The following is a 14,387-nucleotide window of genomic DNA, read 5'->3' as shown; positions in this document are numbered from 1 at the left end:
AAAATTGCGGAATTCCTTCAAAAATCGTCTTCTTCTTCAGACCCACCAGTCAGAATGTCACCAAATTTGAATTACAGCATTACACCAGGGCCAAGATAACCTACAGTTCCAGTGATCCTCATTTTAGACCCCTTTTGGAGGTCTGGCCGCTACACTATTCAGGGATAAGATCTTTCTCTTGTGAACTGTTTGCCTGTAAATGCGTGTTCTTTTGATTTTTATAAACTGTTTCCAAACTGCCTCATCGTCTTTTCTCCATCAGTTAGACCACAGCATGTTCTAGTGGTAAGGAGTTGTTCCCCAGCATTCCATTATGGTTAAGGCCCAGTCACACCTTGACGTTTTAGCCAGCTTATGCCGATATTTTGAAAATTTGTCTAAAACGCTGGTACACGTCGAATACGTTATGGGTAAGTTTTGATAACATTGAGAGCACACTGAAAAACACTGCCATACGTCGTTGTACGCTGGCTTTAAACGTTGTACTTTTCGGTTGTCCTCAAATTTTCCATGCTTGACATTTTAAGACTTATGCCAGCGTATGACTCGCACGTTCCACATAACGCTGGCCATAAGTTGTAGGCACGTCACGCGATCGTTGACACACGTTGACACACGTTACTTGTAAGTTACTCACAAGTCGAAACACGTCGAGGTAATGTTTAGCGTACCTGAAACTTATTTTTAACCTTTGAGTAACGTGTTGTACTCACGTTACGCGATCGGTGACACACATCGACACACGTTACTTGTAAGGGTCTCATAAGTCGAAACACATCAAGGTAATGGTTGGCGTCAGTGTTCCAGACTCCCTGGTTTTATTTTATTTATTTATTTTTTTCTTCCTTCGTTCGGTATGATGGTGATTTTGACACTTTGATTTCTAGTGTGGTTATAATATAATACAATTAATAGGCTGCCGCTTAACGATTTAAATCATAACCGCACTGTACACTGAACACCGTCATACCGAAGAAAAAAAAAACCCGGGAGTCTGGAACACTGACGCTAACCATTACCTTGACGTGTTTCGACTTATGAGTACCTTTCAAGTAACGTGTGTCGATGTGTGTCAATGATCGCATATCATGCGTGCAACCTATTCCCATCGCATGCGGAGCGCGTGTCATACGGCAAGTACGTCGTAAAATTTTCAACATGTTTAAAATTACAAGACGTACTCCACTTACTATGACGTATGATAGCGTACTTTAGCGTTCTATTCACGCATACCAAACTTAACCATACCGTATTCGACGTGCGCCAGCATTTTAGACGCATTTTTCAGAGGTCGGCAGACGCTGGCAAGATCGCCAAGGTGTGAGTGTGATGTTGACACTTACATTTCTGCGGCGGTTATGATTTGAATCGTTGTGCGGCAGCCTTTCCAAAACCTACGCCACGTCATCGTCGGCGATGCGTGCAGCGTGCTATGCCTAAGTTAGACTATCGTTGGACATAGTTTGTGAAGGCCGACAACAGGCTCAGCATTCGTTGGTGTAAGATATCAATAACACAACGAAACGTTCTGTGCCCGTTACTAATATGTTATGCATAAGACCAAGTCGTTATGAATACGTCCTAATCTTTAAAAAAAAACATCAAAAGTTCAACGTGAGCCAGAGTTTTACATACATTTTAATACGTTGCCATTGCTGGCTAAAACATCAAGGTGTGACTGGGCCTTTAGTTATTAGCCAATGTCCCACTTACAGTATCGCTCGGCTGTTTTGATTGACAGCAGTGGAGTGTCAAGAGCAAGGTTCTCCATCTGGGCTGATTAATTTACTGGAAAGGTAAAGCAGAGTTAGACGCTGCACCCTGTTTAAATTAAGCATCTCAGATAGTGTCCATGGTTATCGAGCAATCCGTCAGGACCACCGGCTGGGAATTGAGTCCAAGTTCAATTCTCGCGACCGTGACCCCTGAACCCGTAACAATATGTATCGTTTGATAAAATATGACCCCAAACTTTCTTATCGAGTTATTTGCCATGATGTCCAAAATGTTCTCCAAACCAGACCGAATGATTTTATCAACATGCACAGGAAGTGTTTTACACTTGATAGCCACTTACTTTTCTGTTCTCCATTTGGAGACTTGTGTCCCTCAAGGCAAAATCTGGCACAGATCCTTTCTTGACATACGTAAACAATCTTCCTGCCTTCCAAAGTAAGAATCACTTTGCTGTTCGCATTTTGTGGCAAAGTTTTTGAATGTGACTTTTAATTCGATTTAGTGTCATATCCTTACTTGAATTCCCTGAAGTACTGCTAAGCATATCATGTTTTGCAATCAATCTTTAGCATATTTATTGGCTTCATCATCAGTTTCAACCCATTTTTGGGTGTATGATACATTAAAGCTGCCAACCAAAGAAAGAACACTTGGTAATACTATTCCAAGTAATTGTTTCCTAAAGGCCCAGTCACACCTTGACGTTTTAGCCAACGTATGCCGATTTTTGATTTTTTTTTCTAAAACGCTGGCACACGTTGAATACGTTATGGGTAAGTTTTGATAACGTTGAGAGCACGCTAAAAAACACTCCCATACGTCGTTGTACGTTGGCTTTAAACGTTGTAGTTTTCGGTTGTCCTCAAATTTTTGCATGCTTGAAATTTCACGACGTATGCCGGCGTATGACTCACACGTTCCGCTACGCTGGCCACAAGTTGTATGCACGGTCTGCGATCGTTGACAGACGTCAACACATGCTACTTGTAAGTTAATCATAAGTTGAGACACACCGAGGTAATGTTTAGCGTACCCGAAACTTATTTCTAACCTATGATGAACGTGTTGTTGGCACGTTACGCGATCGTTGCCACACGTCGACAGACGTTACTTTTAAGTTACTCATAGGCTGAAAGACGTCGGTATAATGGATCGTCCTTGCGTCAGCGTCCACGGCCACGGCCAGGACACTTATTTGCAGCATTCTTCAAACTTTTCTTCGGCATGACGAGGATGTTCACACTTCGATGTCTAGCTTGGCTATGATTCCAATTGTCCATCGGCAGCGTCTATTTAAAATAGTCGAGTTTGAGCGTTTTAACACGTTCAGAAGAAACACTTCAAATTTCCAAATCCCAGCGTCAAAAAACAAAGGCGAGTGACGGCAATTTGAATCGTTCATTGTAAACAATGAAAATAGTTGAGTGGTACCGTTTAAAAGTCGTTGAGTGTAAAAAAATCCAATTGTTGAGCACAAGCGTCTACTTTCAATAGTGGAGATGCAGCCATTTAAATCTTTGAGTGGCAGCCTATGAATAGCAAACCCCACATCACCGGCAAAGATAAACTGCCGCACGATATGGATAAGTTAGGCTATCGTTGGGCATAGTTTGTGAACGCCGGCTTCACGATAATTATTCGTTGGTTTTCCGTAACTATAAGTTATCGAAGCGCTCTCTGCACATTATTAGTTCATTGTGCATTTGTCCAACCCGTTATGAATAGACCTAAATCGTAAAAACAAGCTATAGCTCATTGTTGAAAAAGCCCCATAAAAAATTAGCCACGAAGAACTTCGAACAATGGTGCAAAGACGTCTCCTACCCGTGGACACAAGGAGGATCGATCATAACCCACACCCTCCCCCTCACACTCACCTACTACTGCCAACATGAACAAACTACTGCTAATACTAATACTGATACTGATACTGATACTGTTACTGCTGACATGGACATCGACTCAAAAAGGACTCGAAAACACTGTTGGGTTCCCCTTTTATGAACAGCATTTTTATATACCAATTCCCAAAACCGCTGGGAACACGTCTTTATATGGCAGTTGTAAGTTAGGAACATGTTCATTTATTTTTTTTGTCGACCGGAAGACGTCATTGGAATACGTCTACATACGTCGTTGTGTGTTGGGACTACGTAAAGAATTGGTTCAAAGCACGTCAAACATAAGTTTCGCGTAAAAAATACATTACCGCGACGTGTTTCGACTTATGAGTAGCTTATAAGTAGCCTTTGTGGACGTGTGTAAGCGTCCGCATATCGTGTGTACAACTTATCCCCATCGCATGCAGAACGTCTGTCATACGCCGAGTACGTCGTAAAATTTTGAACATGTTTAAAATTTCTTGACGTACTCTACTTACTACGACGTATGATAGCATACTTTAGCGTTCTACTCACGTATACCAAACTTACTCATACCGTATTTGACGTGCCCCAACGTTTTAGACACATTTTTCTTAGGTCGGCATACGCTGGCAAGATCGCCAAGGTGTGACCGCGATGTTGTCACTTCCATTTCTACGGCAGTTATGATTCGAATCGTTGTGCGTCAACCTTTTAATAGGCTACGTCACGACATCGTCGGCGATGCATGCAACGCGCTATGCCTAAGTTAGACTATCGTTGGGCATCGGTTGTGAAGGCCGACAACAGGTTCAGCATTCGTTGGTATAAGTTATCTAAAACACAACGAAACGTTCTGTGTCCGTTACCAATGCGTTATACATAAGACCAAGTCGCTATGAATACGTCCGAATCTTTAAAAAAAAAACATCAAAAGTTCAACGTAAGCCAGCATTTTACATACATTTTAATACGTTGCCATCGCTGGCTAAAACGTCAAGGTGTAACTGGGCCTTTACGACTGAGTTCCTTTCATGAGACACAGCAAAAGCAATGGAGTCTCTTACTAAAAATTCCTATGAATTTTCATTAGATCTTTACCTTCGCCACCAAATGTCTATCTGTCTGTTTGTCTGTATGTGAGCAGGACATCTCAAAAAGTTATGGATGGATTCAGCCGAAATTTGGAGAACAGGTTGGGTGTGTGACAAGGATGAATTGATTAGATTTTGGTGAAGAGCCGGATCCAGATCCGATAATTTTTTTCAGTGATTTTTCACCATTGAGTGATAGGGATAAAATAGGGGGTGGGACACTGGGTAAGCAGAGAGGGGGCATGACAGTGGGGAAGCTGGGGGTGGGCAGAATGCTGGGGAAGCACAAAGGGGTTGGGAAGCTGTGGAAAAAGAGAGGGGCTGGGACAAAGGGGGATTAGAGAGGGGCTAGGATGCAGGAGGAAAAAGAGAGGGGCCTGGACGCTGGGGAAGCTAAGAGGAGACGGGGTATGAAGAAACGAAGGATGCCTTTTTTTTTTGGTTCACCAAGTCGAGGCTCGTGCAAGAGATAATACACAGAAACAAGAGGGGTGGGAGAAGGATCGACAAAATAGTGGGGAACAAAGACAACAGGATATCTGTGGAAGGGAGAGGAATGGGGCGGGGTAAACGGGGTAAACAAGATGATACTACAGGGACTTTCAGGAAGGAAAACAGGGAATTTGAAGGAGGTGGGTTTGGGATGGATTAACGGGGGTAGTAAAGATCAAGATGTTGGATGGGGGAAGATATGACATGGTAGTGAGCAACTGCTTTGAAGACCTGGAGGGAAGTGTGGGATTGAAGAGAGTGTGGAAGTTTCTTCCAGAGGCAGGAAAAAAGGGGAATGAAAGAGTAAACGTGAGCAGTGATTCTTGATTTTTGCAGTTTCACCAAATGGGGGTTTTTGGCAGACCTTGAGTGCCCTGAGGAAATATAGGGGGGGGGGACATATCACAGACAGAGCAGGGAGGGGGGTGAGGCCAGAGAGGAGACAGTGGAAGACAGAAAGACAACTGACTTTCCTCCAGTGAGAGAGTGAGAGACCCAAACACTCAGCTTCATCACAGGAGATGCCAATGATCCTAAAAGCCTGGGTTTCCACAGCGTGAAGTCGAGCTAGGTGTGAGGTAGGAGCAACACCACAGAGGGAGGAGCAGTACTTCATCAGACTGCAGATGAAAGCTTTGTAAATGGTTAGAAGCTCAGGTGTGCCATGGAAAGGACTTTGCATGATGGAGGATGCCCAATCAGCGACTGGCTTTGGAGGCCAGCTTGGAAATATGGCTTTCCCAGGAAAGATCATGGCCAATAGTGAGACCCAAAATCTTGAATGAAAAGACTACCTCAAGGGGATTGTTGAGAAAGTAGATTGGGGGGGGGGGGGTCCAGACAGTCCTTGTGGAGAGACACGGTGTGAGGGTGTAAGATTTGTCAGGATTGAAAGATATTGTCACGGGGGTGGCGAGCCCAAGTTAACCCCTGACCCAAATTTGTCAGAACCAGGCAGTTAACACCGACACAGCCCCCAGACAGCCAAGCGGTTCCTTATTATGTGGAGGCAGACACGTTGATCGACAGAGATTTCATCACGTGCTCAAAGGGCATGGAAGAGGGCAATGGCGGATGGAAGGAGTATTCGGAATGGAACGGTTACACAGGAGGTTTAATCCGTGAACCCACAACAGTAATATGAACACTATTTCTTCAAAAGGAATACATTTAATGAACATACACAAATATTTACAAGACGACAATTCAAAAGGAAATAATACCAATAATAAATTAATAACTTACTGTTGAGGCCTTGCACAGGAACACAAATACAGACAAAGGGGTGACCAATAAAAAACCACCCCCCAACCCCCCATTTTAAGTACACTGGTACTCAGCTTGGGCCAGAGCTGATCCCTGTCGAACCCTGAATGGGGGCGCCTTCACCAGCACGTGCACATGCAGGCAGAATGGCGCTTTACTTGAAGCAGGGCACACGCACGCAAAATGGTGCGGTCACTCATAGTGGGGCAGACGTACGCCAGGCAATCCACAAGCAGCTTTCCACATGCAGGTTCAAGAACATGCCATCCTTCCTCTTCCGAAGGTGCCACCTGCCTCGTGCGGTTCTCACACCGACCTCGTGTGTGTGCTCTGCCAAACTCCCATCCTTTCCAGACAGAAGCCTTCCACAATCCCCACGTGCAATGCACCAGCATCTCCCTTCTCTTCGATCACTCCCCTCTTCTTCTGTGCTCAATATCCTCTGCCTCCGGGGCATGGCCTGTTCACCCCCAAACCCGGGAAGATGGGGCTTCTCCTGTTTGTTGTCGTTTTAGGGATGAATTTCCCAGCTTTACTGCCTGCCTTGCAATATAAACCAGAGTTGGTGTCAAAGCCACCCAATGCTCGCCTGTTTATACATTTATCGTTTTTAAAAGACGAGTCTAACAATTAATATTTTTATAAAGCATTGCAGTGAAGTATAATTATAAAGCAATATATGTATTTTTATATTGTAATCAGTAACAGGAAGGCAAGTGAGCACAATATACGCCCTAACAAGAAGGTATATACAGAATTGTGCAACTACATGGAAAACAGCATCCTGGTTGCCATGGCAACCACTTCAGATGACGAACGTATGTCGCTACACACCGTCTCCACAGTCTGTACCTATGTAGCAAATATGAAACATGAAAGTTGAAAACTTTGGGAGTTAGAGTGCGGACAGGAACTGATGGAAAACAGCATCCTGGTGGCCATGGAAACCAATTTAGATGACGAACGTATGTCGTGACACAACGGCTCCACAGTCTGTACCTATGCACCAAATATGAAACGTGAAAGTTGAAAACTTTGGGAGTTAGAGTGCGGACAGGAACGGACGGACAGACAGACAGACAGACAGACGGACAGACGACCGGCATCACATAATACGCCCCGATATATATATATATATATATATATATATATATATATATATATATATATATATATATATATATATATATATATATATATATATATATATATATATATGTGGCGTATAAAAAATAGTGTGGTAGATAAAAACATTAGAAAGGAAACTAGAGGGGGAGCACTCGGGAGAGTGCAAAACCTCCGCCGCCAATACTGCTGGGTCACTCAAGTGAACCTTATATCTTATTCATTAAATATGATGTCAACAGTGCTGACAGAGTTATAGTTCTTTTCTACAACATGTTTTGAGGGGGGGTTGGAAATCACTTAAAACATGTAGAAATGCAAAAAAAAGAAATCGAAATTTTGTTGAAATAAAAGTTACAAAAATGTTTTTATCTCTAAAAAAAAATTGGGCGGGGGGGGGGGGGTTGGACATCACTTAAAACATGCAGAAATGCAAAAAAAAAGAAAATTTTCTCTCTAACAATTTTTGTTTTTTTTTGGGGGGGGGACCATGTCCAAAATCTAATGGCATGATCATTGGAACATACCTAACCCCCCACCAAGTTTCGTCGAAATCCGTTGAGAAGTTTTTCCGTAATACAAAATATTTAACATTTTCACACTCACGCTTCATGCTCATGCCGGGGGTATCGCTATAACTCTCTGTTGTTCGAACAGGCGAGCTAAAAAAACAGGGAATAAAATCACAGAGGGCAATCACGTACTGGGGAACTCATTTTTACTCCCTCGGCTAATTAACACTGCACCACCCCTCGTGTGGTGACACGCAACACTTAAGCTCACAGGTTCCCTAACTTAGTTCCATCGAGATGCTCCTACTCGTCCACGGACCAAGCAACTCCACACCATGCTAAACTTCCTTATTTATTCTTTACATTTACCCCCACAATCATCACAATACATTCCAAGTATAGGCATGAAGGAAGCAAGGATTTCTCAGGATATGAAGGATATAAGGAGGGGTAGGGCATGTTGGAAGTGAAGAGGGGGAGGGGCATGGAGTGACTGGACATGTATTCAGGAGACACCAAACAGGGGTGGGGGTGGGGGAGCCTGGAGTGGGTGTCGAGGAACCTGGGTGGTATGATGATGTTGGGGAGGGGGGTGGGGGGGTGTGCTGACATGAGGGAGCTTGTCACTGTATTCCCACACACAGTAGAAAAAGGGCTGGATTTTAGGATTCAAGGGCAGAGAGATGAAGACCGACATCAGGATTGTTATAGCAATGCATGGCGATTAAAGACACGAAGAAAACCACTTCTATATGAACACGAGGCATGGGTTTAAAGTGAGTCATCCAGGGATGGAGTGAAGGGGGAAATGGAAAGCAGAATGGGAGAAAGTTGTTTCGAAGCAAGTATGTGGGAAGATTGAACATTATAAAATTGTCATTTTAAAAGGTTGAAATTGATGGAGTGAGAGGGGAGAAAGAGGAAGAATGGAGAAGAAGAATGAAAGTTGGGGACTGAATGAATTAGGATTCGTTGAGAATGAATAATGATGAATGGCATTCAATTATTATTATTTGGAGTGAATAAAAAATTAAATGAGAATTGCATCAGATGTAATGAGAGTGTCTTCAAGAGGTACCAGCATTTAAATGTGGGCTTAGGCTCCTGCAAGTCATTGCGAATAGCACCATTTGGAGTCGATAACCATGAGCATGAGGCAACACTGCAATATCCCCCCCCTCCCCATTTCATCTTCGATACTTTCATATGGCCATATCAATGCGTGAGATTTTCAGTTTTTTTCATGAACTGAAAACAAGACCCAGGGGAAAGCATCCCTCCCTGTGCAGATAATCCTGGAATGACACCCAGGGGCTGGCTGGTTTACTGCTGAACGAATCACTATCTCGACGGGTTGCTGTTTCCTGACACAAAGTGATTAACTCCTTCTCCATCACGTATTCTGTGTTGTTGCTGCTGTGAATTGTCAACTTTTTAAAAAATATATCCTGTTTCTTCTTCTTCATTATACTATGTAAGTATTCCTTGTTGGGTGGTCGCAAGATGACCCTTAGTCTCAGGTTTTCCGTCTGTTTGTTTGTATGTAATGGACAGCTCTAGAGGCCAGGAGTCAACCGATTTTGATGAAACTTGACTGGTAGGTTCATACCAGGATCTAGTTGTATGCTTTTGAGCACTGTTGCTATGGACGCCACCGTTGCCTAACAACGGGACTTTGAAATTTTTGAAAAAAATCCGAAAAATATTTTTATGTTTTTTTTTTTTTCAAAAATCAAAAATCGGCTTCGGCGCTTTTATGCGCACTATAATCACCCTCTTTGTCAAAAATTTTCAGCCCGATCCGTCCAAAACTGTATGACTAGTATGCAATTATATTACTATATGCTTTCACCCCAACGTTCGCGTTGGGATTCCCTAACGTAGGGTTTGGGAATCGAACACAAATGATGAATGGACAGTTGCTCATCATGTTCCTATATGGAACAACGAATGGCAAAAATGCCATCTGATGTGTTCTCTTATCTACATATTTCAAATTTGCCTTAGTCTAGCGACCACCCATGTCGCCTACCGGCTTGTTTTGACTTTTTGTGGCTTGCTTTTGCATTGCTTTGTCAAGAATTACAATTTAGTGTTGATAGTGCTGCAGGAACTGCAGGAAGCATTACTATGCAAGTCATGAGCCAAAACTGGGGTATATTGTCTTTATTACCTACTTGGTCTTTGCTCAACCCATGTAAGTATGTCAATTAATTACGTACTGTTTGAACGTGAGTACGTCTTTTAATTACTTATGATTGGACCTTGACTACATCTTTTAATTACAGATGATTGGAACATACCTTTTAGACATTTAGACCTTGAGAGCCCTTACACCTTATAGACCTCTCAGACCTTTTAGAGCCTGTTAGACCATTTTAGAGCTTTTGGAACTTTTAAGACACTTTATGCTCCCTTGACCCTTTCGACCTTTTAGACATTTTAGACGAGCTGACAGGATGGCCAAGAGGAACACACACTCACCTCTAAGCTGTCTGGGTTTGATTCCCGAACCAGCTATAAACTGTTGGGGCCTGGTGTTTCACAGGCAGAGTGATTCATCAATGTGTGTGCTGTCCCTCGGAAGAATGTTAAATAGGTGTCCCATCTGCCAGCATTAGTTGGTGGATGTTAAAGACCCCAGGACGATGAGGAGGCAAACTATTGACGGCACCATGGCCAAATTCCAAATTTCTCCCCGAACTAGTTGAACGTCAGGCCTGGCCAGCCGGTTCATGAAGACTTGAGCAATGCTTCCTCCAGCTGACCCCACAAGAAAGGTTGGATAATAGTGGCCATTAAAGAAGACCCTTTTAGACCTCTTAGACTCCTGAAGTCATTTACACCCTTTAGACTGTTTTGACCCCTTTAGACCCTAACGATGATTGGAAAACATCCTTTAGATCTTTAGACCATAATAGACCTCTTTGGACCCTTTGGACCACTGAGACTCTTTAGACCTGTTGACCCATTAGACCTCTTTATATGCATACCACATAAACATCTATAAAGTTTTTTTGCAACAAACAGACTATACTTTTTTCAGCAAGTAATGTGCAATCTCCACCCACCTGGAGGCTGGAATTCCACAACGTGGAAAATAATTTACATATCGGGTCATTGAATTGGTTTACCAAACAAAACCTGGAAGCATATTGTTTATTTGGATTTTGAAAGTATCGTGCTATGCACACCATCGTTCTTGGTTGTTTTGTCTGTCTGAGAGCAGGATATCTCAAAAGGTAATGGACAGATTCAGACTCAACTTGGTGGATAGCTTGGGTGTGTGACAAGGATGAATTGATTTGATTTCGGTGAAGATCCAGATCTGGATGTGGACATGGATACGGGAGTTTTTTTTAATTTTTAAGACGATTTTTTTTAAGACAAGAACAAGACGATTAGATTTTAGTTCAGGTCCGGATGCAGATCCGGTCTTTCAGTGGGATACAAAACATAAACTGTTCAGCCTGGCGAAGGTATGCGCTCTACAGAGTGCCATTGTAGTTTTTAGACTGTGGTGAAGACTCATTAAAAGAGCTTGACAATTAAGGATGAGATACAAACACATTAGCACTAGAAACAGAAAAGAGAGGAACAGGCAGACAAGGAGAACAGATGACAAGGTAAAGGAGAAGAGACAGACAAGATGGACATAGAAAAACAGATAAACATACAGAAGTACAAATATTTTTTTTTGCCTTATTCATCCTTTTTAAAATACTCTTACAAAATGGTTATTCATATATTTCAACATCACCCTCAATCGGAGTCAGAGTGTGCAACCTTTCTAATTAAATATGAGAAACTTCAGTAACATTTAAAAACAGTAAACTTCCATGATAAATGTACTGTACATCAGGGGAACTCTTATAAGTCTATATGTTAAGAAACTCGGCAGATTGAGGGGCAATAAGCAAAATTAGCTCAATTGTAACTTTTCGTTTAATTAAGTGCTATAATTATGTTTCTCACTCCTTTAAAATGCTTTCAACAATAGTTCATAAATTTACAAAACAACTTTAATACAAGACCTAAAAGAGCATCACACTTAAGAGATCTCACCATCCCACATTGAATTCAACATGACCATCGAAGAGGGCAACGACAGGGGCTGTGGCATGGCGCCAACCGCTGACCCGTGCACGGATCAGCCCTTCTTGTCGAGAATGCCGAACTACTTTCACCAGGCCAGGTCTGTCTTTGTTCACCTTTTGCACGTATGCACTGACCTGGGTCTGTAAGCTCTCTGCAACCATACAAAGAACACAAAAAAACTTCTCAAACTTCTTGTTTAACATCCATGGATAAAAGCAGCACAAAAGAGGAATAATTTAATGCTCAGTCTCCCATAAGTAGCATGACTTTAAATATGAACTAATATTTTTACCCAAAAACCTAAAATCAGATTTTCATCCCATGCATCCCATAAAGGCGCTGTCACACCTTGACGATTTAGCCAGCAATGGCAACATATAAAAATGTTTGTAAAATGTTGGCGGACGCTGAAATGTTGATTTTTTTTAAAGTTTTTGGCATATTCATAACGAGTTGGTCGTATGCATAACATATTAGTAACGGGCACAGAACGTTTCGTTGTCTTATAGATAATTCTACCAACGAATGCTTAGCCTGTTGTCAGCGTTCACAACCTATGCCCAACGATAGTTTAACTTAGGCATAGCGAGCTGCACGTATCGCCGACGATCACGTGGCGTAGCCCATTAAAAAGCTGCTGCTCGCCGATTCAAATCATAACTGCCTGAGAATTGGAAGTGTCAACCACGCAGTCACACCTTGACGATTTAGCCAGCGTATGCTGACCTCTGAAAAATGTGTCTAAAACGCTGGCACACGTCGAATACGTTATGGGTAAGTTTGGTTTACGTGAAGAGCACGCTGAAAAACGGTGAAGTACGCTGTCATACGTCGTAGTACGTCCAGTACGTCGTGAAATTTCAAGCATGCTGAAAATTTTACGAAGTACTCGCCGTATGACTCACACGTTCTGCTACGCTGGGAATAAGTTGTAGGCACGATATGCAATCGTTGACACACATCGACACAAGTTCCTTGTAAGTTACTCACAAGTCGAAACACGTCGAGGTAATGTTTAGCACACCCGAAACTTATTTTCTCCGTCAAGGCACATTTTCTTTTTTTCTCCTTGGCTCCGTGAAGGCACGTGAGGAAATATCTGAAGTTGTTGTTGTTGTTGATTTTTAAATTATTTTTTTTAGTCTATCACGAATTTTAAAATATATTTGGACATTTGCTTTTAAGTTTCGACATCGACGTGACAATATCCTCAAACAGAGAATATTCACAGAAGAGGAACTAAGAATAAGATATGAGCAAACTGAAGAGGCAATCGGACGTGACGTAACGGCACGTGACGAAATATCGGAAGTTATTGTTGTTGGTTTTTTTTTTTTAAACGCTGCCAATACACCATTATACGGTAGCTGTAAATTAGAAACACGTTCAGCAAGTTCTGTGGTCGTCCGGAAGACGTCAATCAAATACGTCTACATACGTCAATATGCGTTGGAGGTACGTTACACAAAGGTTCAAAGCACGTTACTCATAGGTTAGAAATAAGTTTTCGGTATGCTAAGCATTACCTCGACGTGTTTCGACTTATGAGTAACTTACAAGTAACGTGTGTCGACATGTGTCAACAATCGCATAACGTGCCTACAATTTATGGCCAGCGTAGCGGAACGTGTGAGTCATCCGCTGGCATACGTCGTAAAATTTCAAGCATGTTAAAATTTGAGGACAACCGCAAAGTACAACGATGAAAGCCAGCGTACTACGACGTATGGCAGTGTTTTTCAGCGTGCTCTTAATGTTATCAAAACTTACCCATAACGTATTCGACGTGTGCCGGCGTTTTAGACAAATTTTTCATAAGTCGGCATACGCTGGCTAAATCGTCAAGGCGTGACAGCGCCTTAAAGACTGCATTGTACATAAACATATGTAAAATGGGAATAGTTGGCCCTTGTGATTCAAGAATTATCATCACAAGAGAAAGGATGTGGGGTTAAATGTAAGCAAAGATTTTAGTAATACAGGGAACACATTTACAGTATCAATTAACAACACTCCATCCACAAAGATTAAAAATCTATTCTGGTGGGACCTAAAAGAAAAGTCTGTCTTTCTATGGATGCGCGTTTATCGTCAATGCAATCTTCTTTGGACATCGTTTCATTTTTATTCAAATATAAATCTTCCTTTTAAAATGGTTTTAGTGTCTGCTTTGAAAATATTCCAAAATTTTTAAACATTCT

The 14,387-nt window shown here is 42.1% G+C and overlaps 1 protein-coding gene across 3 annotated transcripts in view; it reads right to left on the bottom strand.

The window, feature by feature from the left end:
- The window catches only part of LOC147026737 (polypeptide N-acetylgalactosaminyltransferase 18-like), a 350,743-nt gene that overhangs the window by 205,753 nt on the left and 130,603 nt on the right, over positions 1-14,387 (bottom strand). For all 3 annotated transcript variants that reach the window (XM_085882500.1, XM_085882502.1, XM_085882501.1), the window contains exon 4: positions 12,154-12,337. In XM_085882500.1, the coding sequence (XP_085738626.1) occupies positions 12,154-12,337 (184 nt within the window). The remainder of the gene's footprint in view (positions 1-12,153; positions 12,338-14,387) is intronic.

Source organism: Eptatretus burgeri, chromosome 5, assembly GCF_056783735.1.
Source record: "Eptatretus burgeri isolate ZD-2024b chromosome 5, Ebu_testis_v1, whole genome shotgun sequence".
Lineage (NCBI taxonomy): Eukaryota > Metazoa > Chordata > Myxini > Myxiniformes > Myxinidae > Eptatretus > Eptatretus burgeri.
This window is presented reverse-complemented; position numbering and strand designations above follow the sequence as displayed.